At 45.5% G+C, this 25,846-nt stretch overlaps 2 protein-coding genes across 3 annotated transcripts; one reads left to right on the top strand and one right to left on the bottom strand.

The window, feature by feature from the left end:
* Positions 1-2,910: 2,910 nt before the first annotated feature.
* Positions 2,911-10,988, top strand: acta2 (actin alpha 2, smooth muscle). Its single transcript, XM_029705187.1, has 9 exons — positions 2,911-3,015; positions 4,990-5,164; positions 5,429-5,557; positions 6,566-6,676; positions 8,503-8,587; positions 8,908-9,069; positions 9,239-9,430; positions 9,561-9,742; positions 10,364-10,988. The coding sequence occupies exons 2-9, from the start codon at positions 5,036-5,038 to the stop codon at positions 10,505-10,507; spliced, it is 1,134 nt and encodes a 377-aa protein (XP_029561047.1). The 5' UTR covers positions 2,911-3,015; positions 4,990-5,035; the 3' UTR covers positions 10,508-10,988.
* Positions 10,989-12,262: 1,274 nt separating this feature from the next.
* LOC115157160 (AMSH-like protease) lies at positions 12,263-25,181 on the bottom strand. Of its 2 annotated transcripts, XM_029705168.1 has the most exons (12): positions 25,036-25,181; positions 24,840-24,897; positions 21,661-21,768; positions 19,620-19,837; positions 19,017-19,092; positions 17,605-17,700; positions 16,317-16,626; positions 15,927-16,051; positions 15,329-15,466; positions 14,351-14,463; positions 13,813-13,912; positions 12,263-13,668 (listed from the first exon to the last, which is right to left on the bottom strand). In XM_029705168.1, exons 3-12 carry the CDS (start codon positions 21,688-21,690, stop codon positions 13,612-13,614), a joined length of 1,263 nt encoding a protein of 420 aa, XP_029561028.1. In that variant the 5' UTR covers positions 21,691-21,768; positions 24,840-24,897; positions 25,036-25,181; the 3' UTR covers positions 12,263-13,611. The 2 variants fall into 2 exon arrangements, with proteins under 2 accessions (XP_029561028.1, XP_029561037.1); XM_029705177.1 differs by lacking the exon at positions 25,036-25,181 and having other exon boundaries at positions 24,840-25,023.
* Between the last annotated feature and the right edge of the window lie 665 nt (positions 25,182-25,846).

Raw genomic sequence — 25,846 nt, 5'->3', positions numbered from 1 at the left:
CATTTAGTTTTGATAGCAGATCTTACATTCCAAGCATTTTTTCCATTAAACAGTTTAGGCCCTGTACTATTGGACATGACGAATCCTTTAATACAACAGGACTGAGAATCCCCTCGGACCCACAAAGTAAGAAGCAATCTCAGTCAACTGAAATCGTCATGACAACAGAACATGATCATGATAGAAGAGTGTTATATCAAGATTTATGCCAGAGAAAGACAAATTCTGTGAGAAAAAAAAGGAACATCTCAATTTGCTGTAACTTGAAAGCTGTTGATTATTGGGTGACAACTACAGTCATTTGGTGGCAATTCCTGACAATTTGAACTGTTTCAGAGGGAATGCTATACCATTTGCATGACAATTCATATTCACTGACAATAGCCTGCTACAATTACAGTCTGTTCAGTTAGTTCAATCACAAACCCAATAGTCCACCAGTCATGCTGATAATATTCTTTCTCTCTTACTTCCTTATTCTCTCTCTCTATCTTGCCCCGCCCACCACCCCCCCCTTCTCTCCTCCACCCCCCTCATCTCCCTCTCTCCCCTATTCTCTCCATCCTGATATGGCTTTGTGCTGGCCATTGTCCGTGCGTTGTCGTAGCGTAGCATACCTCATCAGACAGAGAGAAAGAGTGCAGGGAGTCTGGGACATGAGGCAACACCCGGCCAATCCGTCTGATGTTTACAGTAAGTGGTCCCATCAGCACAGATGATGACTAGCGTCCCGTCCCCAGCTTTATGACTAGCTGCACCTCTTACAGTTCAATAATAACTACACCTAGTTTAAACTTAAAGGGCCACTTTAGCTTTTGACTGTAGAATGAAACATTTATGTTTTCATGTATGTAGGCTGGACAGTGGTTTGGTGCTGGAGACAATGACCATGATGTCAAAAAGTGGGGAAGTGCTCCTTTCATATAAACGCTGCTGGAAGACACTGACCCCCTGACTGTTAAAGGAGGTTGATGTGGGCTTTGCCATACTAAGAGCCAGCGACTTAACAGGCCATTCACTGTGGGTCTCGGTGCTGTGACAACGTGCAGTTGGTGACAGGTTCTTTTGGCACCTTTCTTTAGTTCTGTAAAGCCTCAACTTCACTGTTCCTTGCTGTGGTCTCGAGGCCCATCCACTGAGCAGCCGCTCACAAACGGTAGCATTTTCGTTCCGTAGTGGGTTGTCACAGACTGTTACAAGTTGGGTTGCAAGGTCATTTCAAGGACACACTGAGAAAAAATTGTGTAGCATGACAATCTGGCATTTTGAAAGGTTAGGATATTCCATAGTTAGAGAATTCAACTGACCTCTTCCTCAACACCAACTGACAAGTAATAATATACCCTCACACTGTTTGACTGTTTCAACATCTAACTGATGACAAGCTGCACCTAGATGCTGTATTTGTGACCTGACCCGTGTCATTCTTGCTACACGGGAATGTCACTGTCTGTGTGAGTGAAGGCTTGCTACACGGGAATGTCACTGTCTGTGTGAGTGAAGGCTTGCTACACGGGAATGTCACTGTCTGTGTGAGTGAAGGCTTGCTACACGGGAATGCCACTGTCTGTGTGAGTGAAGGCTTGCTACACGGGAATGTCACTGTCTGTGTGAGTGAAGGCTTGCTACACGGGAATGTCACTGTCTGTGTGAGTGAAGGCTTGCTTCACGGGAATGTCACTGTCTGTGTGAGTGAAGGCTTGCTACACGGGAATGTCACTGTCTGTGTGAGTGAAGGCTTGCTACACGGGAATGTCACTGTCTGTGTGAGTGAAGGCTTGCTACACGGGAATGTCACTGTCTGTGTGAGTGAAGGCTTGCTACACGGGAATGTCACTGTCTGTGTGAGTGAAGGCTTGCTACACGGGAATGTCACTGTCTGTGTGAGTGAAGGCTTGCTACACGGGAATGCCACTGTCTGTGTGAGTGAAGGCTTGCTACACGGGAATGTCACTGTCTGTGTGAGTGAAGGCTTGCTACACGGGAATGTTACTGTCTGTGTGAGTGAAGGCTTGCTACACGGGAATGTCACTGTCTGTGTGAGTGAAGGCTTGCTACACGGGAATGTCACTGTCTGTGTGAGTGAAGGCTTGCTACACGGGAATGTCACTGTCTGTGTGAGTGAAGGCTTGCTACACGGGAATGTCACTGTCTGTGTGAGTGAAGGCTTGCTACACGGGAATGTCACTGTCTGTGTGAGTGAAGGCTTGCTACACGGGAATGTCACTGTCTGTGTGAGTGAAGGCTTGCTACACGGGAATGTCACTGTCTGTGTGAGTGAAGGCTTGCTACACGGGAATGTCACTGTCTGTGTGAGTGAAGGCTTGCTACACGGGAATGTCACTGTCTGTGTGAGTGAAGGCTTGCTACACGGGAATGTCACTGTCTGTGTGAGTGAAGGCTTGCTACACGGGAATGCCACTGTCTGTGTGAGTGAAGGCTTGCTACACGGGAATGTCACTGTCTGTGTGAGTGAAGGCTTGCTACACGGGAATGCCACTGTCTGTGTGAGTGAAGGCTTGCTACACGGGAATGCCACTGTCTGTGTGTGTGAAGGCTTGCTACACGGGAATGTCACTGTCTGTGTGTGCGAAGGCTTGCTACACGGGAATGCCACTGTCTGTGTGTGTGAAGGCTTGCTACACGGGAATGCCACTGTCTGTGTGTGTGAGGGCTTGTTTGTCACAGGGGGCAGTCCTGCAAGCTCTGTGCTGTGTGTTTATGTTCCAGCATGGTGAGATCTCCTGCCTTTCACAGAAAAGAAGGCCCCTGGAATGCCCTGAATGATGTGACTGGGCCCTCCGCAGAAGCAATTGGATTGGACTGTTTTTCCCCGGCCATCCCTATAAGGCTATGGCTGAGTGAGGCAGACAGAGAGAGTGCGGCCCCGGCTCCATGTTTGGGATGTGGGAGGGGGAAGTTCAGGATGGGGGCTGGGAGCTACATAAAGTCTCCACAGGCCAGTGAGAGGGCACACCATCCCTGAGCGGCAAACCCCGGCCAAGCACTGTCAGGGTAAGTGGACCACCACCTCACCTCTCCTGTCCTCCTCTCTCTTCACTGTTCCTCCTCTCATCCCCTCGTTGTCCTCCCTCCTGCCTACTCCTCTCCTACACGCTTAGAAAAAAGGTTCCAAAAGGGTTCTTTGGCTGTCCCCATAGGAGAACCCTTTTTGGTTCCAGATATAATTATTTTAGCATCGATGTATAACCCTCTGTGTAAAGGGCTCTACATGGAATTCAAAAGGGTTCTATCTTGAGCCAAAAGGGTTATATCTGGAACCAAAAAGGGTTCTTCAAAGGGCTATCCTATGTGGACAGCTGAAGAACCCTTTCAGGTTCTAGATATAACCTTTTTTTCTTACCCTCTTTTTTTCCTTACCCTCTTTTTTCCTCTCCTCTCCTCTGCACTATTTTCCTCTGCTCTCATCTCCTCTGTTCTGTTCTCCTCTTCTCTGCTCTGTTCTCCTCTCCTCTGCTCTCCTTTGCTCTCCACTTCTCTCCTCTACTCCTGCCTTCCTGTCTGCCCGACTGCCTCAAGTCAACAACTGCTAAATTGTCAACTGCTAATCTGGTAGTCCGAGTCAACTGCAGGGGTCAGCACCTTACAGTGCAGACTGCTTCTCAATCAATTTAAACCAGGCTCATTAGGCTTGATGAGCTTTGGCTGATCTCACAGGCGCATGTTAATGAAAGACAGGTGTTTAGACATCTCACAGCTAAGTCACTGTGGTTTGTTGTGGGTATTAAGTGTCCCAGTAGATGAGATCCTAAGCCTCGTGGTGATGTGGTTTATTAACAACTTGTGGTTGAAGAAGTTAGTGCTGCTGCTAATGCTGTACCTTGCTTGAAACAGTGCAGTAGAATGTCACAGTAGTAAACGCTAGAACTGTTTTGTTGATATTCTGGTATATGCTAAGCTACCAATTACCTATTATGCATCATTTTTTCAGCTGGTTGATATTGATATTAGACATCTGATGCCATCAGTCCCATAATGCAATAGAAACATAGTCTCAAATTCTTGTAAGGTCTCTTGGGGAAAGTCAAGTTGATAGGTTGTAAAGTTTCTTGGGAACTCAGTCAGTTTGGACATTTTTGAAAACATTGTACACAGTTTTGAAATGAGTAACAGTTTTGAAACGTGCAAAGGGGATAATAGCTGGATGCATACAGGGGCCTCTGTCATGTTATTGGAGAGTTCAGCACTTGTCAACTTTCAGCACTGAACTCCATCATAGCTGCTCATGGTACCCTCTGCTGGAAAGCTTAGGAAATCCTTTATTCTGAAGGTTTATGACTAAATATGGTTCTGCTGGAATCGACTGCCCTCTCTCTCTCTCTCTCTTTCTCTCTCTCACTCTCTCTCTCTCCCTCCCTCTCTCCCTCCCATCCCCGTATTTTTTTCTATCCTTTTTTGTAAATGATTGTAGATAGGCAGGACCAAAGAAAGAGGGAGTGAGGTTTGCACAGTCCAGTCCAAAGACAGACATGACTCCGCATCGTTTCCTAATTAGGAAGTTTTCCCAGGGTGCTGCATCCATTCATTAAAGACTGGAGTTCAACCCTAAATAAAGAGTGTTGTAGGATAACTCCTATGGGGAGTTTTGGTCTTAAGCATATATGCTTTGCCAATTAATGTTAAATGTTTACAGTATTATAACATTATATAACAATGTGCTTCGTAGGCTTTTGGTGGACTGTATCTATATTATACTCTAAGCACAGGTCAACTTTCCAAATGGACTTTTTCACTTTCAATAGGAATAGCCTCATCCTTTCTTCACACTTTGGTAGTCCAGTGGATTTGCCTGAGCCATGTATTCCTCAATGAATTGACGTAAATAATTGCCACACCAGATTAAACATTTTATGGTTTATGTTTTTTTAATGAATTCACCTCAGAAGGGTGTGGTCACACACACACACACACACACAAATCTATCACTCTGAAGATGTTAACACACTCTTCTCCCTGTTGCCCCTGCAGTGATTGTCTCCAGTTGGAGTAGGGAACTTAAAGCAAAGAATTGACAATGTGTGACGATGAAGAGAGCACCGCCCTTGTGTGTGACAATGGGTCCGGTCTGTGCAAGGCAGGCTTCGCCGGGGACGATGCCCCGAGAGCAGTATTCCCCTCCATCGTGGGCCGTCCCAGACATCAGGTGAGCCACCATTCGTCCATTTAAAGACAGGCTGGATGTAACCGACTTCTGGTTGGGTGATGAGAATGCATCCACTTTTTTGTCCGTAGTCTTTCATGGTCCTTGGTATATTCTTCATTTAAAGCATATTTATTTGATTTTATTTACCCATCATGGTTTAAGGCTCAACACAGCAAGGCCTATTTGTTGAATTTCAGTGCTAGCAATGGCATCCACTTTACAGTGTGGTGAGTGTGCTTCTGAGCAGCCGGTTTCTCTCCCCAGGGTGTGATGGTGGGCATGGGACAGAAAGACAGTTATGTGGGTGACGAGGCGCAGAGCAAAAGAGGTATTCTGACCCTGAAGTACCCCATCGAACACGGCATCATCACAAACTGGGATGACATGGAAAAAGTAAGCCTCCCACACCCTACCACACCTTACCCCACCCTAACCTACCCCACCCTACCCCACCCCACCCTACCCTACCACACCCTACCACACCTTACCCCACCCTACCCTACCCCACCCTACCTCACCCCACCCCACCCTACCCTCCCACACCCTACCCCACCCCACCCTACCTCACCTCACCCCACCCTACCCTACCCCATCTTACCCCATCTTACCCCACCCTACCCTCCCACACCCTACCCTACCCCATCCTACCTCACCTCACCCTACCCTACCCTACCTCACCCCACCCCACCCTACCCTCCCACACCCTACCTCACCTCACCCCACCCTACCCTACCACACCTACCACACCTTACCCCACCTGACCCTACCTCACCCCACCCCACCCTACCCTCCCACACCCTACCCCACCCCACCCCACCCTACCCTACCCCACCTCACCACACCCACCCACCCTACCCTACCATACCCTACCACACCTTACCCCACCCTACCCTACCCTACCTCACCCACCCTACCCCACCCTACCCCGTCACACCCTGCTCTACCCCACCCTACCCACCCTACCCTGCCACACGCTACCCCACCCCACCACACTTCCCCACCCCACCTTACCACACTACCCTACCATACCACACCCTACCACACTACCCTACCACACCCTACCCTACCACACCCTACCGAACCCTACCCCACCTGAGACAACAATGACACAGACTCAGGATTCAGACAATTTTAAAACAATATAATTGGAAAACAGTGACACACTCTAACATGGAATTTTATGTTCTTTCTGATTTTCCATCATGGCACTCAAAAGTAGCCTCAGCCAACACAACTCCCCAGGTGGCACTTTGGGATTTATCCAGAGGCATTTAGATCCAGGATCTATTCTCAGAACTGTTACATGATAACAGTTACATGATAACAGTGAACGAGGAGTTAGCTAAAGAGACCCCAGACATGTTCAGAGATGTTATGCTAATTATTGGCGATGATTGGCAGATCTGGCATCACTCCTTCTACAACGAGCTCCGCGTAGCTCCTGAGGAACACCCCACCCTGCTGACAGAGGCTCCACTCAATCCCAAAGCCAACAGGGAGAAGATGACCCAGGTGATTTAAAAAATATATATATTTAACCTTTATTTAACTAGGCAAGTCAGTTAAGAACAAATTCTTATTTACAATGACGACATACCAAAAGGCGGCCTCCTGCGGGGACGGGGGCCTGGGATTAAAAATAAATAACATATAAATATAGGACAAAACACACATCATGACAAGACAGACAACACAACACTACATAAAGAGAGACCTAAGACAACAACATAGCAAGGCAGCAACACATAACAACACAGCATGGTAGCAACACAACATGACAACAACATGGTAGCGGCACAAAACATGGTACAAACATTATTGGGAACAGGCAACAGCACAAAGGGCAAGAATGTAGATGCAACAATACATCACGCAAAGCAGCCACAGCTGTCATTAAGAGTGTCCATGATTGAGTCTTTGAATGAAGAGATTGAGATAAAACTGTCCAGTTTGAGTGTTTGTTGCAGCTCGTTCCAGTCGCTAGGTGCAGTGAACTGAAAAGACGAGCAACCCAGGGATGTGTGTGCTTTGGGGACCTTTAACAGAATGTGACTGGCTTAACGGGTGTTGTATGTGGAGGATGAGGGCTGCAGTAGAAATCTCAGATAGGGGGGAGTGAGGCCTAAGAGGGTTTTATAAATAAGCATCAACCAGTGGGTCTTGCGACAGGTATACAGAGATGACCAGTTTACAGAGGAGTATAGAGTGCAGTGATGCGTCCTATAAGTAGAATTGGTGGCAAATCTGATGGCCGAATGGTAAAGAACATCTAGCCGCTCGAGAGCACCCTTACCTTCCGATCTATAAATTATGTGTCCGTAATCTAGCATGGGTAGGATGGTGATCTGAATCAGGGTTAGTTTGGCAGCTGGGGTGAAAGGGGAGCGATTACGATAGAGGAAACCAAGTCTAGGTTTAACTTTAGCCTGCAGCTTTGATATGTGCTGAGAGAAGGACAGTGTACCATCTAGCCATGCTCCCAAGTACTTGTATGAGGTGACTACCTCAAGCTCTAAACCCTCAGAGGTAGTAATCACACCTGTGGGGAGAGGGGCATTCTTCTTACCAAACCACATGACCTTTGTTTTGGAGGTGTTCAGAACAAGGTTAAGTGTAGAGAAAGCTTGTTGGACACTAAGAAAGCTTTGTTGTAGAGCATTTAACACAAAATCCGGGGAGGGGCCAGCTGAGTATAAGACTATCATCTGCATATAAATGGATGAGAGAGCTTCCTACTGCCTGAGCTATGTTGTTGATGTAAATTGAGAAGAGCGTGGGGCCTAGGATCGAGCCTTGGGGTACTCCCTTGGTGACAGGCAGTGGCTGAGACAGCAGATTTTCTGACTTTATACACTGCACTCTTTGAGAGAGGTAGTTAGCAAACCAGGCTAAAGACCCCTCAGAGACATCCATACTCCTTTGCCGGCCCACGAGAATGGAATGGTCTACCGTATCAAAAACTTTGGCCAAAATAGCAGCACAACATTGCTTAGAATCAAGGGCAATGGTGACATCATTGAGGACCTTTAAGGTTTCAGTGACACATACATAACCTGAGCTTAAACCAGATTGCATACCAGAGTGAATACTATAGACATTAAGAACTATTCTACTATAGACATCAAGAAAGTGATGACTACATACACTACAGCTAGGACTTGTTCCAATGAATATCTTCAACCCAGCCTTTCAAGACTGTGTAATACACCTGATATAAACAGTAGGAATTTGTTACATGATGCTGAGTGTATGATTGGTGCAATTAGAATGATATGCTCACTGTCAAAATGTTATTGTGGAAAATAACACTGTAACCTAAACAAACGCTCCTGTTCTAGATTATGTTCGAGACCTTCAACGTTCCGGCCATGTACGTAGCTATACAGGCCGTGCTGTCACTTTATGCCTCTGGCCGCACAACAGGTCAGTATAGGACACCAGTCAAAACCAGCCTCATTTTACACTGACCATTCAGTCCCACTGAGCCCAAACTTGTTTACTCCCAAAACTGTCCTCCCAAAACTTTGTTCTCCCAAGCCTGTCCTCCCTAACCTGTGTCATCCCAAAATTGTGTCCTCCTATACCACCCAAAACTGTGTCCTCTCAAACTTGTCCTCCCAAACCTGTGTCCTCCCAAACCTGTGTCCTCCCAAACCTGTGTCCTCCCAAACCTGTGTTCTCCCAAACCTGTGTCCTCCCAAACCTGTGTTCTCCTAAACCTGTGTTCTCCTAAACCTCCACAGGTATTGTCCTTGACTCTGGTGATGGTGTCACCCACAATGTCCCCATATATGAGGGTTATGCCCTGCCTCACGCCATCATGCGCCTGGACCTGGCTGGCCGTGATCTCACTGACTACCTCATGAAGATCCTGACCGAGCGGGGCTACTCATTTGTCACCACAGGTCAGTAGAAACTCTGGGACGCTATAAACTCTGATGACACTATTCCCTCATACCGTACAGTGCATGACTTTTAAGCAGAGGCCTATGCAGACACAGAAGTGTTGTTCTGCCAAACTACAAATCAATCTAAGTTCTTGTTCTGACCTCACCCTTATTCTCCTCTCTCTAGCCGAGAGAGAAATTGTTCGTGACATCAAAGAGAAGTTGTGCTACGTGGCCCTGGACTTTGAGAATGAGATGGCCACCGCTGCCACCTCCTCCTCTCTGGAGAAGAGCTATGAGCTGCCCGACGGTCAGGTCATCACCATCGGCAACGAGAGGTTCCGCTGCCCGGAAACCCTCTTCCAGCCCTCCTTCATCGGTAATCCCTCGCTCCTTCTTTACCTCTTTCCACTCTCTCCATTTGCCTTTCTCTCAACAGTTTGAAACAAATATCTATTCTCCCCACTGTCTCTTGTGACTCAGCGTGATTTCCTCTGATTTCTCCCCAGGTATGGAGTCTGCCGGTATCCATGAAACCACTTACAACAGCATCATGAAGTGTGACATTGACATTCGTAAGGACCTGTACGCCAACAACGTCCTGTCAGGAGGTACCACCATGTACCCTGGCATCGCAGACAGAATGCAGAAGGAGATCACAGCCCTGGCCCCCAGTACCATGAAGATCAAGGTGTGTTGATGCTACTAACATAGTTAACTTGCAAGTCACTGTGAGATGCTACTAACATAGTTAACTTGCAAGTCACTGTGAGATGCTACTAACATAGTTAACTTGCAAGTCACTGTGAGATGCTACTAACATAGTTAACTTGCAAGTCACTGTGAGATGCTACTAACATAGTTAACTTGCAAGTCACTGTGAGATGCTACTAACATAGTTAACTTGCAAGTCACTGTGAGATGCTACTAACATAGTTAACTTGCAAGTCACTGTGAGATGCTACTAACATAGTTAACTTGCATGCCATAGTGAGATGCTATACAGTGATTTGAATTTGTTCAATATAGTAGTCCTCCTAACTGTAATGGTATATTTGTTCCATTCACAGCCAGTAATGATATTGGCCCATTTCAACGTTGACGCAATTATCCTTTCCAGTTTTGACCTGGTTTCTATGAATAGAAACCATTGTCTTGATAAGTGTTTCAAGATTTCATGCAAATTGTTGAGGCCCAATCTGAAGCTGAATGTCACTGATATTGTCTCACGAAGCTTTGTTGTACTGTATCTATTTACTACACATATGGGATTTCCTCATTCAGTATATTAAATACTATCTTGTGTTACCAGATTATCGCCCCACCTGAGAGGAAGTACTCGGTCTGGATCGGCGGCTCCATCCTGGCCTCCCTCTCCACCTTCCAGCAGATGTGGATCAGCAAGCAGGAGTACGACGAGGCCGGCCCTTCCATTGTGCATCGCAAGTGCTTCTAAACAAGGCCCAGAACCACCCACCCCAGCCCACTCCGTCCCTCCTGCCCCAAACTCTGCTCTCGTTCTGTTGCCTGTAAACTGTGAATGTGTACCCCATTTAACCTTGTGTGTTTCTGTCTTTGCACTGCCTACCCCTGCGTGAATGTTATGTTATGGGTTGGTCATGTACCTTTGAAAGAATAAAGCTTGAACGTGCAGCTGGTGTAAAACTTTGGGGACATTCCTAGGGCAATGTATGTATGTATGTATGTATGTATGTATGTAGATTCCAGTGGGGGCTATAGAAGCAAAGGAGAAGAAGCTGAATCTGTTCCACAGAGCTCGCATTCTCCCTTGTGTTCACTTTGTTCAGTACATCATCCCTGGATGTGGCCAAGTCTCTCAGATCACTGCTGAAAGCTTTAACCATCTGACTGTTTGTAAAGATCCATGTGAACATGAATGAACACCCAAGGAAGGAATAAAGCTCTCATACAAGGAACTCTGTCTGGTTCATACATTTATATTACAAGTGTTAAGAATACAATTACTATGACTACTGTCGCATCAAGCCACATTTTCAGCAGGTTAGCGTTTAATGTCATGAATGTTGTTCTGGAGGCAGCTCTTCAGAGTGGTCACTAGCTGGCACAGCCAACCATAAAATCTGATTTTAAACCTAACCTTAACCACACTGCTAACCCTAATGCCTAACCTTAACCTTAAATGAAGACCAAAAAGCACATTTTTATTTTCATAAATGTTTACAATATAGCCAATTTTGACTTTGCAGCTAGCTTATCTAAGGGGAAAATCACAGTTCTGCCTCCAGGACAAGGTTCATAACAGTAAACATCAACCTGTGTGCCAATATGAGTCTTCCACAAGCAACACCGGAACAAGACCTTCTAGGGACAAGACCAGAAGAGTCAAATTAATAATTGTCTCCGATGGGCATTTATGTTCAGTGGTGATCACGCGATGTCATTGTCAACATATGAATTGGCTTTCAAAGCATAGATATTATAAACTGGGTAGTTCGAACCATGAATGCTGATTGCCTGACAGCCGTGGTATATCAGACCGTATACCATGGCTATGACAAAACATTTAGTTGTACTGCTCTAATTACGTTGGTAACCAGTTCATAATAGCATTAAGGCACCTCGGGGGTTTGTGGTATATGGCCAATATACCACGGCTAAGGGCTGTATCCAGGCACTCCACATTGTGTGATGCATAAGAACAGCCCTTAGCCGTGGTATATTGGCCATTAACCACAACTCCTCTGTGTTTTTGCTTAAATAAACGTCAACCTGCACATTTTACGTCATTCTTTTCTGATAAAAGATTCTATGCGTCACTACCCCACATTCTGGGAAAATTAACTACCATAAAATGACTTTTCTTATCATCATCGTGGTGTACAAATGTCCTGGTTCATCCTTTACGGAGACTGGCTTGTGTGATCTCTAACAACGTAATTACACGGACATCCCACTGGGCAAACACTGGATGAATCAATGTTTTCACGTCATTTCAATGAAATTAAATTGAACCAACGTGGAATAGACGTTGAATTGACGTCTGTGCCCAGTGGGATACTTCTTGCCCTGGATTGCAGAGGAACTGGATCTCTGGCCCTGTCTTGATAACCCGCTTTCACTCATTCTTTTCCATTGATGACATGGTTCTGTTGATTTGGGGAGGGGAAAGCAGAACAACCACATTTGGAAAGACACGCCGCGCAGTTAAACAACAACTCGGACAAGAAGATAAAGCAGTATGTGTTTTATTACCAAAATGACAGTGGAAAATGATGGTAGAGTCACTGCATTGACTGGTTGTCTTTCCCATTTCTAAACACAAAGCCGCTACAACAGAGCATGTTCCTACAGCGCCACTGGGACAGCTAATCACACTGTAGCAACAGTCCAACAACACACTGTAGTACTGATATAAAGTCAAATGAAAGACAAAGCCATTATCAGGACTGCTGTGAGGGGGTGTGACAAGTTTTTTTCCCCCCACACCCACTTCTGCCAAAGGTGAAAGGAGAGCTCAATTTTCTACAGGGAGGGGTGCTTAAAGGCTAGCCTGGTCCCAGATATGTTTGTAGTGTTTCATTAACTTCAAATGGTCATTGGCAAGCCAAACAATGATGAGAGCACAAACAGGTCTGGAACCAGGCTACTTAAATGCTTCGTGGGCGTGGAAAGTGAGCCAATACCTGAGCTCTGTGTAGTCAAGGCCCTTGAATGGCAAAAAGCTACAGTTACTTTAAGGCGCCTAAGGTTTCTTTGCTTACAAATTCTCTGAGCACTTTGGTTTGTTCCTCCCCACACAAGACATGCCACCTCGACAGGCTACTTTTAGGAATATTTAAGTTATGGTTCTCGTTTCTGTTTTTTTTGGTCAACACTTCAAGATAAATCAAGACTCACAAATAACGCAAGAATGTCAAGGCTAACATCCAACTGGCCAAAAGTCATTCATTATAACTAAGACTAAAAAGACAACAAAACAACTTCCTAAACCACAGAGCCATCACAATTAAATCCAGTCCATTTTATATTTAAGAAATCAATTTGTTTTTATTTGTTCATCAAATCTCTGCATGTAATCAATTGTGCAAATGCTGTATAATTGTGTCTTACAAGTCTTTTCCATAGTGTCCTGTTCCAGGAAAGTCTAATGGTAAGGATACCTTCATGGGAGACTATCATTCACATAACACATAAGTGCACACACTTTAGCCAGTTCTCAAACTGTAACTCCTCAGGCCATTTACAGCAGGCCTGCATGCTAAAGTAGTTCTCTCTGGAGAATTCCACATCAAATCTGACAAGCAGAACTGGCAACAACAAAAAAATCCACTCTGCCAAATTGACTTGTTAAGCTATCAAAAAAAACATACTTTAGGATAAAGGGTTGATAAAACGACACCATTAGAACAATTCATCACCATGTGTTGCAAAGCAGTTTCAATTGACAGTACGTCCTTTTTTTTTTTTTTAAATAAATACAAAAGCCTTCATTGTAAACAAAGATATAAATAGGAGATCCAGTTTGTGATGGTGAGGAGGAGGGGGGGTGGGGGTGAGTGTCTTCCCTTCCCCTCTCTGTCACCTGAGGTCCAGCACGGTTGTTTTCAAGTCCTTTATAACAACATGCCTACAGATCTGAAATGAGAAAAGCCTCGTTTAACTGTTCAGGTCAACTCACCGTGGAGAAGCACAACTAACAATAGAAGGAAATGTGAACACATACAAGCTCCATTCGTGACAGTGCTGAGTGCTGAGAGGATGTCTGTGTGTATGACTTACGCTGAAGAGCGGCGGGTCCTTGGAGTGTGGGTGAAAGCCCTTCAGTCTGCAGCGGGCTACCTCCCCCATGCCAGAGCTGGTGAGTCTGAACACCCCCGTACTGCAAAACACAGATCACAGACACAGGCCTCGTCTACACGACGCTCTCATGGCCAAAGAAAGTCTGTCTAGTAAAACTAGATAGTCTTCCAGCTAAGCAACCGTAAAGCCAACATAGGTTAGTCTCTCCCCAGCACAGCCAGAAGAGGACTGGCCACCCCTCAGAGCTGAGCTTACGCCCGAGGCTCGTTCAGTGGGTTGGAACATTTAGACAACCAGATAGAGATGTTGAGTATAGAACTGACAAGACTCATTGTTCCACGTCACAGAGAATCATCATGTTGGTTCTACATCACGCATTTCTAACTCCCTGGAACATTGCTCCTTACTGAATAAACTATTTGAATACCGTCCACATTGCATTTCTTAGTGGATTGGTTTTCTTTAGCGTTAGCATCAGCAGGCCTACTCATTCTAGCGGACAGGGACAGAGACTCACTCGTTGTGCTTGGGCGAGCAGACGATGGCGATGGCTTCAGGCAGCATGAGCTGGTAGGAGCCGTGTGTATGCAGGTCTACACTGGACAGGAAGGCCGTCTGGGTGGGGTGGGTCTAAGGGCAGAGGAGAAGAGAGCAACCGGCAGAAGAGATAATGGAACTGCGCCAAAAAGGTCATTTTCTGTTAGGTGAATTACATTTGATATTTACAGAATAGGTTTCATTCCCCAAAAATCGGTGGAACTACAGATATAGGATCTTAATTTGATCACTCTTTTGTTACTGCACAGCAGGAAATGCAAACTTGTAGTGTATGAGTTTTTAAAAGGCTTCTAAAGTTTGTAATTTACACTTGATTTGCCATAACGAAAAATGCAAACATTTTCATTAATTATAATCCACGTAATTATTCATATTTTCAGTTGCTGCAGGATAATTTTCCTGCTTGAGCAAACTGGCTCAAATTAAGATCCTACATCTGTACATTTCACTGTGTCCCTCCCCTGTACAACTCCCATGTTAGGGGATGTAAATCCAAGGTTTACATTGAAGGGGTACAGAATCTACAGTGCATTCTCTGAAGGTGACTGGCAGGGCTATGAATAACTGTGACATCTGAACCAGAGGGCCTGGTTTCTATGGTGATATTATGCAAATAAACGCTCAGCCTCTGCCAATCTCTCCCCAGCACAGCCAGAAGAGGACTGGCCACCCCTCAGAGCCTGGTTCCTCTCTAGGTTTCTTCCTAGGTTCCTGCCTTTCTAAGGAGCTTCTCCTGGTCAACATGCCTCTACATCGGCATTGCTTTCTATCTGGGGTTTAAGGCTGGGTTTCTGTATAGGCACTTTATGACAACTGCTGTTGTAAAAAGGGCTCTATAAATATATGTGATTGATTGAATGGTTGCTTTCAGGCTGAATGGACAGCGTATTACCTTTATTTGTGTGTGTGTGTGTGTGTGTGTGTGATGTACACTCACATGGATCCAGCCCAGAGTCAGCAGACTGTGGTGGTCCTGGAAACTGAAGAGCTCCTCTACGTTCTCCATATCACAGTAGTCTGGGCCAGCTGACTGCTTGGGAACCACCACATGGGTCAGCAGAAACTCATTTTGAGTCTGGAAGAGGCAAAAGGGAACCCTTCCCATGAATCCCCTCGTACGGCATTAGAAGTGCATTTCTAACAGCTTATGAGCTAATTCATTACAAATGCACAACAGTTGCTAATAACGGTTCATAAGTCTGGTGGCACTGAAGTACTGTTATTGCTATTTGGCAGGAGTTGGCACACCCACCTACACACAGCAATCTGGAGCAGGCACTTACATCACAAGACAGCAAATAATGTAGGAAGTACAAGCGACTTCAAATACTATTCTTGAACTTTGAACACCTTACATTGGCAACCTCCCTCCTCCTCGTTCACAGATGACATGATTACAAATGGTGACTCCTGTTGTACGCTTAGACATAGTAAACTGGGATGTTTGACTTTCCCCAATAAACTGGCAGTTTGTCTACAAATAAAAAGGGATAAATGTTTGCGTACAGTATATTTGATGTAAGAGCATGTCTTACCAGTTTTCCACAGAGGACCCCACATGTCTCTATGCCCCTGGCTGTGTTGGTGTCGGCTAGCAGCAAGAACTTGTAGGTCAGGTCTCTCGGAATGACGACCCGCCTCAGGCCCTCAACCAGTTGAGCTGTACAGACGCGCGGACACACACACACACACAATGTTGAACTACAATAACAGGATGTCCAACCATGTGACTCATGCAGCACATATACAGACTACAAATACATCAACAGTTATTATACTAGCCAGCTAAAATATACACATTAACTATTAATGTAACTCATTATTGACTTCCCCATATTACCTAAGAATGGATTATTTGAGTAACAATCATTCAATCTAAAATATAGAGCCTAGATGTTCAATGGTAATCGAAGCAGGACACTCACTATGTACACCAGCCAGTGTAGCTGCTGGCTTGCTGCTGGGGTGACAAGGTTGATTGCGGTTTGGGTCGAGACGAACATGGTTCTTGGAGGAGTGGGACAGGCAGGACCCGTCCGTTTGTTCAGGCACTTTAGCGACCGCCTCGTCTCTGCGATTGGCCAGCTCCTGTCTGCGCAGTTGGTCCTCGAAGTATCGGAACTGCTCCGCCTCCATCTGCATCCTGCGCAGCTGAGCCACCCTCAGTCTCTCCTGCTCTACCAGAGACGTCCTCTGCAGCTGCTGGCCACAGCCATCCACCACCACAGCCTGGCTCTGCGCGCGCACACAAACACACACACGAACACACAGATCTGTGCCATCTCAATGTTCGTACCATTTGTTGATATAGGTGATGTTACTCCAAAACACTTCAACTATAAACTTGCTGCATTGAAGTATACCCATTCGTCAAAAAGTGATCCAAATACCACACTGTATATAACTAATATGAACAGGTGTTGCACACTAGCACAAACAGGGTATCCAGCCAGCCTCCAAAATAACCTGTCTGAATTAAGGTTATATCCTTCCTGTTTGGCCCTGTCCGGGGGTATCATCGGATGGGGCCACAGTGTCTTCTGATCCCTCCTGTCTCAGCCTCCAGTATTTATGCTGCAGTAGTTTATGTGCCGGGGGGCTAGGGTCAGTCTGTTTCATCTGGAGTATTCTCTTGTCTTATCCGGTGTCCTGTGTGAATTTAAATATGCTCTCTCTAATTCTCTCTTTCTCTCTTTCTTTCTTTCTCTCGGAGGACCTGAGCCCTAGGACCATGCCTCGGGACTACCTGGCATGATGACTCCTTGCTGTCCCCAGTCCACCTGGCCATGCTGCTGCTCCAGTTTCAACTGTTCTGCCTGCGGCTACGGAACCCTGACCTGTTCACCGGACGTGCTTGTTGCACCCTCGACAACTACAATGATTATTTGACCATGCTGGTCATTTATGAACATTTTAACAACTTGACCATGTTCTGTTATAATATCCACCCGGCACAGCCAGAAGAGGACTGGCCACCCCTCATAGCCTGGTTCCTCTCTAGGTTTCTTCCTAGGTTTTTGGCCTTTCTAGGGAGTTTTTCCTAGGGAGTTTTTCCTAGCCACCGTGCCTCTTTCACATGCATTGCTTGCTGTTTGGGGTTTTAGGCTGGGTTTCTGTACAGCACTTTGAGATTTCAGCTGATATACGAAGGGCTATATAAATAAATTTGATTTGATTTTGAATGTAATGAAAGGTTTGGGTGCTAAACCTTACCTGACTCATAAGATACGCTGAGTGTTCCTTGTTGAACTTCTCATGGAGGAGCTTCCTCAATTGATCTTTGCGCGGAAATGCGACATCTTGCAATTTCTGAGAATAACATCCAACAGATAAACGGGACAAGGACATCTGTGTGAATGCAGGCAGGGAAACACTTTCTTCCATTAGTAGAGGGAATTTGCAGCTCAAACGGTCAGTCCAAGTGGGCTGAATCACTACTTTGAGAATAGAAAAACAATAAGCCATTAACCTACCATTTCAAAGCTCTTAATAGATTATAGTGTCGCTTCCACTGTTAGTCACCAGAAGGTCATCTACAGCCTTTTCCAGACTGGGCTGTCCCTGAGCTGACCTTGCATCGCTTACCATAAACATACCTCACTTAAATCAAAGCAGACCACTAAGTAGCCTATCACTCAGGCAGACAGGGCCCTCTCTCCGTCCCTGCCACCCCTCTCTCCGTCCCTGCCACCCCTCTCTCCGTCCCTGCCACCCCTCTCTCCATCCTTCCAGCTAGGTTAATGAGCTCTCTGCAGGTCTGAGCATCACGGGAGTCCCCCCAACACAGCAGGCCAAGGGTTTAGCACCACGGGAGTCCCCCCCAAAACAGCAGGCCAAGGGTTTAGCACCACGGGAGTCCCCCCAACACAGCAGGCCAAGGGTTTAGCACCACGGGAGTCCCCCCAAAACAGCAGGCCAAGGGTTTAGCACCACGGGAGTCCCCCCAACACAGCAGGCCAAGGGTTTAGCACCACGGGAGTCCCCCCAAAACAGCAGGCCAAGGGTTTAGCACCACGGGAGTCCCCCCAACACAGCAGGCCAAGGGTTTAGCACCACGGGAGTCCCCCCAACACAGCAGGCCAAGGGTTTAAGCACCACGGGAGTCCCCCCAACACAGCAGGCCAAGGGTTTAGCACCACGGGAGTCCCCCCAACACAGCAGGCCAAGGGTTTAGCACCACGGGAGTCCCCCCAACACAGCAGGCCAAGGGTTTAGCACCACGGGAGTCCCCCCAACACAGCAGGCCAAGGGTTTAGCACCACGGGAGTCCCCCCAACACAGCAGGCCAAGGGTTTAGCACCACGGGAGTCCCCCCAACACAGCAGGCCAAGGGTTTAGCACCATGGGAGTCCCCCCAACACAGCAGGCCAAGGGTTTAGCACCATGGGAGTCCCCCCAACACAGCAGGCCAAGGGTTTAGCACCATGGGAGTCCCCCCAACACAGCAGGCCAAGGGTTTAGCACCATGGGAGTCCCCCCAACACAGCAGGCCAAGGGTTTAGCACCATGGGAGTCCCCCCAACACAGCAGGCCAAGGGTTTAGCACCATGGGAGTCCCCCCAACACAGCAGGCCAAGGGTTTGGCACCACGGGAGTCCCCCCAACACAGCAGGCCAAGGGTTTACCTTCATTATCACCTGCTTCTCTGGCACGCTGCACTCCCGGTAGTCTCGATGGCTGGGGAGTTTCTCTACAAACAGACTGACACAACAGAGATGGTTAGACAGATTATAGTTTATGAAGACTTATTTTTACTGCTACTACTACTACTACTATTAATCCTGTACCCTAGTCACTTTACCCCTGCCTATTAGGTACATATCGACCTCAATTACCTCGTACCCCCACACATTGATATGGTACTGCTACTGTCTGTATATAGCTTCATTCTTGTGTATTTTATTCCTTGTTTATTCCTACCATTATTATTGCATCGTTGGGAAAGGCCTCATAAGTAAGCATTTCACAGTAAAGTCTACACCGGTTGTATTCAGCGCATGTGACGAATACATTTTTATTTGTATTATTCATCAATCAAGTACTTGAACTGTCATTAGTACATTGGACATAGGTATGTTAGTATTCCACTATCACAGGCCCTAAACTAGTCTGCAACAATTGTCAATTCAACATCTATTCCACGTTGGTTCAACGTCATTTAATTGAAATGACGTGGAAACGATGTTGATTCAACCAGTGTGTGCCCAGTGGGCACTCTCTCTCCTCACGTGATGAACTTGTTGTAGAGGACGTAGGCGTTCTCCAGGCTGCCCTCCTCCAGGTACACGGCGGCCATGCGCTCCATCTCCACGCCAGAGCGGAAGTAGCGGCGTGGCGTGATCTCCTCGTTGATCTCCACGCTGCAGCCCATCTTGCTGAGGGCCAACACGCGCTCCGCCGCCGTCAAGCTCACGTCGGTGTGGTCCGGCTCGGCCGCCAGCTTCTTCTGTTGGGGGGGTCAAAGGTCACCAGGGTCAGAGTTCAAAGTGTCACAGAGGTCAACTTAGCAGTCAATGTAACCACAAGCGCCGGAGTACAGAAGAACATAATAGATGTCCTTGTGGTAGTTTAGCATATTCCCTTCCAATGGATAAGGTTAGGATTTGACTAAGCATGGAGAGGACAGCCCTGTCAGCACTAGCACACCTCTTTCTACACCTCAGGGCCCAAAACAACACATTTATCACTAGCATTGCATCAGAACCAGTGTCTACATAGGCAGAAAAACCCTAAGGCTAACAGCCTGACACAGCAACACTATCACCCCTAGCAGAGGTCTACAGGAGCATCAACTGAAATACCAACAGCTAGGATCAGCATGAGCCGTCTCCCTCAGCAGCCTCCCAGCCCTCCCCAGGCGGTCACGTGACCAGACAACATCAGCACTGCGATCCCTCACTAGGTCAAGGCGGCCAAAACAGGCGGGGGATGGAGGGGGGCTGGTCGGAAGCATTCATAGGTAGAACGGACGGCGCTATGCTAGTACACGCTAGCCTGATCAGCCCTGCTCTGCACCACACTAATGAAAACAGCACAGTACACACGGGACACTGCTGCCTCAGAGTTCTTTGAGGTTACTATTGACGTGGGAGTCTTATCAAGACTCCACTGGACTCTACAGGGGGTAGTGACGAAGACTGCGGGGGAAATGATTGTACTCTCGATGAAGGATCAGATTAAGACATCCTTTCGGCAGCGACAGTTGAAGCAGGCAGGAGATTTCGCTCTTTGGAGAGCTTGATGATAGCATCTCCTTTGTCTAATCATCTATTCATGAGCAGAGGAAGTGTAAAGAGGCAAACATCCGCACCATCCCTTTCTCCCACCCCAGGATGGAGGGATGGCTCTGAATGGAGAGATGAGTCTGACAGAGCAGCTGAATACTAACGGGAGTGAGTCAGGGGAAACCGTTGGCGTGGATCCCCAACCCACTAACCCATTCCCAGTCCCCCCACTCTACAGAAGAAATCAATGCAGCCCACCCACACCCTCATCACCCCTTCTACACAGAGGACACCCATTCACTCCAGCTTTCCACCCACCTTCCTATACTCACCTTGATTCCTACATTTCCTAAAGACAAATGAACTCAAGCCCATCAACCTTACTCACCTCCCACCTATCCCACTCCACACACAGCCCATCACTCTCCCTGTCACCTCCCACTCCACACACAGCCCATCTCTCCCCCCGTCACCTCCCACTCCACACACAACCCATCTCTCCCCACTTCACCTCTAACCCCTATAGGCGTGCACACTAGGTTCAGTTTGCGCCTAGCGGAACTCGGCTAGGTGAAGTGAACGTATGTGCCTCGCATACTCCCTTAAGACAGTCGCTTGAAAAATTTGAAAAGCGCGGCAATAGTACCGTTTGTCCCTCTTGAGACGCCGTAGCCAGTTAACACTTCCTCAAAAATGTACTCAAAAAATGTGTAATTAATTGATGTTTGTTCCGAAGAGGTTTTAGTAATTTTAGAGCTAAGATGTTTGTTGCAGTATTCCACAATGGAAAAAAATGTGCATGAAAGCAAGTCGTCTCACATCGAATGACAACAAACACTTATTTGAAGAATCCCTACTGTTGACCAATCACCACACTTCGGATTGTCTCAACAACAACAAAAATTGTGAGCATGAACAGACGAAAAAACCCCTTGCCGAAGACCAAAGGGAACAAAAACGTCACAAAATGTCATCATAATATATGCACAAACTGTTTAGGATGGGAAGCAAACAGACGCCTTTACCCCCGACTAACAAGACTCACCAGTGTGCTGAAGCTGAAGCCTTGCTCCATGGTGTATTTAGACTGCAGGATCACAGGCTCCAATCTTCCCAAATGTGTCCACCTGTCATCTCCTAAGATGAAAGCCCACTGGAGACGAGAGGAGAGAAATCTTAGCTCGGCTAATGGCCATGACTCGGTGTGTGATGATGGCCGTTGGGTCGATAAGGTTCCCTCTCACTGAGAGATCGAGACATTAATGTTGTCCACAGAGACAGCTTACCCTCGGTAGGAGTCATATAAATTGATCAAGCTCTTGACTTAGAACTTGACTTGCATTGTATGTAGTATTTTCAGCCAACAAGGATTTCTGTTGTTTCATAGCACAAGTCTCCAAAAGCAGCCGCTCAATCAAATTCTTACAGGTTCTTCAAAACAGCGAAACATGCTTTAATGGCCTCCAAGAAAAGGTGGCATACTGTTGCTATGACAGCTTGTAACCAAGGAGCAAAATAGGGTGATTCATGGACATATTCTGCTGAGATGAAATCCTTTATCTATCACTAAGCTTGGTCAATGAGCAGATTTGAACAGTGCCTTTAATCCTCCAGAGTCCCTCTACTCTTCAATCCCAAAACTACTATTTGATAGTGCAACCGAACTGAAAGCAAGATGTTGCAATACATCCAAACCCTTTCCATTTGTCAGTGACATTCTGGTTGATGCTGCCATGGAAACCCATCATGTACAGTACACAATAGCAGCATGGTGTGAAATCTAGGTGTAATTAACACTGCCCAAGGCTGACTGCAATGTGAAAAAGAGACATCAAGTCAGTTCCTGTAAAATGTGTATATTTCTGCAGTTAATACGTGTATTTAATACAAAAATTTGATTCGAATTCTGAATTATTCCTCTAATTTTTTACCAAATAAAATTACAGGAGACTTGACAGGCTTCAGTCACTAGCAGATAGAGTTGAATATTTTCCCAGTATTTTACAAAATGTTCCATCCCTAGAATAAATCACTTTTCTCCCAGGTAATCTGGTAAAACTGAAAGTGTCATTCAAAAGCATATACTGTAAATAGACCTTTGTCTGGATTTGATTAGAGCTTTGATTGAAAATTCAAGTCTGATACTACCTGTGCCTAATGAGCCATACATTACATGAGCCCTACATTACATACATTTTATGAGCCCTACATTAAAGACATGTAATGAGCCCAAAAAATGCCAAATGATTGTGTCTTTATCCAATACACATACAGTACCAGTCAACATTTGACACACCTACTCATTCAAAGGTTTCTTTATTTTTACTATTTTCGACATTGTATAATAATAGTGAAGACATCAAAACTATGAAATAACACATGTGGAATCATATTCTAACCAAACAGTGTTAAACAAATCAAAATACTGTATATTTGAGATTCTTCAAAGTAGCCACCCTTTGCCTTGATGACAGTTGTATATATGTTTGTGACTTCTGGTAACTCTTTGTGGATTTAAATCAATAGCTGTTTAGTGGTCCAAAAATTTGGGAAAAATGTACTTGCTTGACCCTGCTGTAGGTCATGTAACTGTCTGTTGCTGTACATGCAATATGCTTTGTGGACTTCACTGGACAGAGGTTGTTATCCAGTTTTGTGATAAAACCAAAAGGTGTGGTTGAATTTATTCTGCCACTGTGTCTTGTTGTCTCTGCCTTTAGGCCTATAAATCATGGTCGCAAGGGATATCATTTAAAAGGTTATAGAGCATCTATATAGCAATCTAGAACAGGATTAACTATATTGGATGCAATTTCAATGGAATTGATGAAGAGAGAGAAAGACTGCGAGAGACTGCTCGGCATGCACTAATTTAAAGCAACAATATTCGAGAAAGGTTTTGAAACTCTGCAGCTGTAATTTAAAAAAAAATTATATCCTTACAAAAAGTTATCTTTATATATCTTCATCTTTAAAAAAATAAGGTGACCCCTGAAAGTTAGATGGGTAAATTCAACGTGCATTTGGTCTTTATATTATAGACTATGCTGCAGCAAATGTAGGCCTACCTGTCACAAGAAAAGAAAAAAAGTTAGCATGATGAGATAGATCTACATACATTGTGAACTAGGCTCCAATCTGATATGGTCTGTCCCCACCCTGAGCATTGATGATTCATCATGCAGAGGCCGTAGAAAAGCCAGATTTAGACATTGCATATAATTTAACACTTCCATTTCACTCCATGCTGTTCATATAAATAATTTATTATAATTTACCGGTTTCTCACAGTTATTTATCCCGGGAAAAGGGAGTGGCTTAAAGTGGTAAATCTCGGTAACCGTGTTCCCGCCATTCAACCCTACTAGCAGATTATGAATACAGCATGATATTGATTAGGCTTTCTAACTACAACTTCCCTATTAACATTTCCCTACTATGGGGCATCGCAATCATGAGTCTTTCCTTCAATTGAATTTCCACACTAAATGCACCATTCAAAAATGGCAGGCAATTTTAAGATATGACTTGCCAACAGTGCAGATTCAGGAACCTCCCCAAAACTAAAACATGAATGTGGTTGCATTGTAGGCAGTCTACTGTACTTAAGTCACAGTACTATCATTTGGATAAATTGTCCATTATACCAGTATCTAATATCCATTATAACATTATTTTAAGTAATTTTATTAACAAACGTCAGTGAATTTATAGACAGAACGTATGCAAGTATCCTCTGAAACAAAATAAAACAGTTGAACGTACAGTGTAACTTCCGCTCTCTCAGACAGGCTTGACTGTTTCCTGTATTCTTTGGTAAACTGATGCACCTGTCACTAGCTATTACAGTAGTACATCGTCCTCTTTTGATAGCCATGTGTATCAACATAAAGATAAAAATCACACCCTACATGTCAACGCTAGGAAAGTGGCTCATCAACAACATTGTGTCTGTACAATGACGTCGATCATCCCTTTGGGCTACAGTGAACTTGTCATTTCAGATTCCATGTAGCAATAGGACTTCATGTTTGTGATTTAAAATAAATTCCTGGGCATTTCACAGCTTTGCAACATCAGGAGATTTAAGGGGGGGGGGAATGAATGAGGCTAACTTAATCAGACTACTGCGTGTAGATTCAGGAAAATAATAGAAGCTATTTGATTTACACAGCTTAACGTGCAGTAAACTGATCAACCATGTAAATAGGTGAAAACGCTTACCAGTTTATTTACCCGCTAATGCCCATACTCGTGTGTCCCTGTCGTCACGTGGCACATGCTAGAATTGAGTGCAAAAACAGGCGTCAATAAATCACTGTTCTCTTATCCAAACCTCGCCGATTTAGCTTTTGTACGGTAATCTACTTCATGAAGTCATTGTTCAAAATGAAAAAGGATAGAAAGAGCGACAGCTTACCAGCGATAAAATGGCTGAAAGCTGTCTTTCAAATCCAATGTCCAATAAGGCGAGAGAGATTGTTATCCAGTCCACCTATTATAGCATCGGCGATGTGGTGTTGGCAGCAGCGGCGGTCTCTATGAAGTGATGTGTGGAGAGGAGAATCCAGTCCACCACTCTGGTGGACAAAAGACAGAATGCCCTACAGTTGCGACACATGCGGCATCATTTGCATCCTGTAATTTACAAGAAGAATATTCATGCATCCTGTAATTTCTAAGAAGATTGTTCATGGTGCACACCACAGAAGCGTTTGGCTTGACACATTGCATGTTAACGTGGGGAAAATTAGAAAGAAAAAAATCTAAAGGCTGCCCAACAAGAAGAAGATATTTCTATTGAAGCCCATTCAGCTACCCAGATTTATTTGAATGTGGAAGCACTAGCGGTTCTGGGGGGGGGGTTAATGCAATGCCCGTGACAACAATTTTGGACCCCCTTGTGGCCCCCCTAAATGTGGAGTATGAAATAATTTTTACATAACACATTTTTGCTATCATTCTTTTTTTACATCCTTATTAGACAGTGGCAACGAGGATGATTATGAACATGGTCTTTTGCCTGCTAATGCCTGACAACAATAACGTCTAATGTAACTGGCCCCTCTAACAGTACAACTGGCCCCAGCTTGGCCCCCCCCAGTTGAAATGGTCTAGAACCGCCACTGTGTGGAAGCTATTTAAAAATGTTCGAGATGCACTCTTAACATTTCGTGATACTAAGTCGAAATGTTGAGTTGTGTGTGTGTGTGTGTGTGTGTGTGTGATTG

The sequence above is a fragment of the Salmo trutta genome, chromosome 2, assembly GCF_901001165.1.
Source record: "Salmo trutta chromosome 2, fSalTru1.1, whole genome shotgun sequence".
Classification (NCBI taxonomy): Eukaryota; Metazoa; Chordata; class Actinopteri; order Salmoniformes; family Salmonidae; genus Salmo; species Salmo trutta.
Note: the sequence above shows the minus strand (reverse complement) of the source record. Positions and strands in the feature narration are given on the sequence as shown.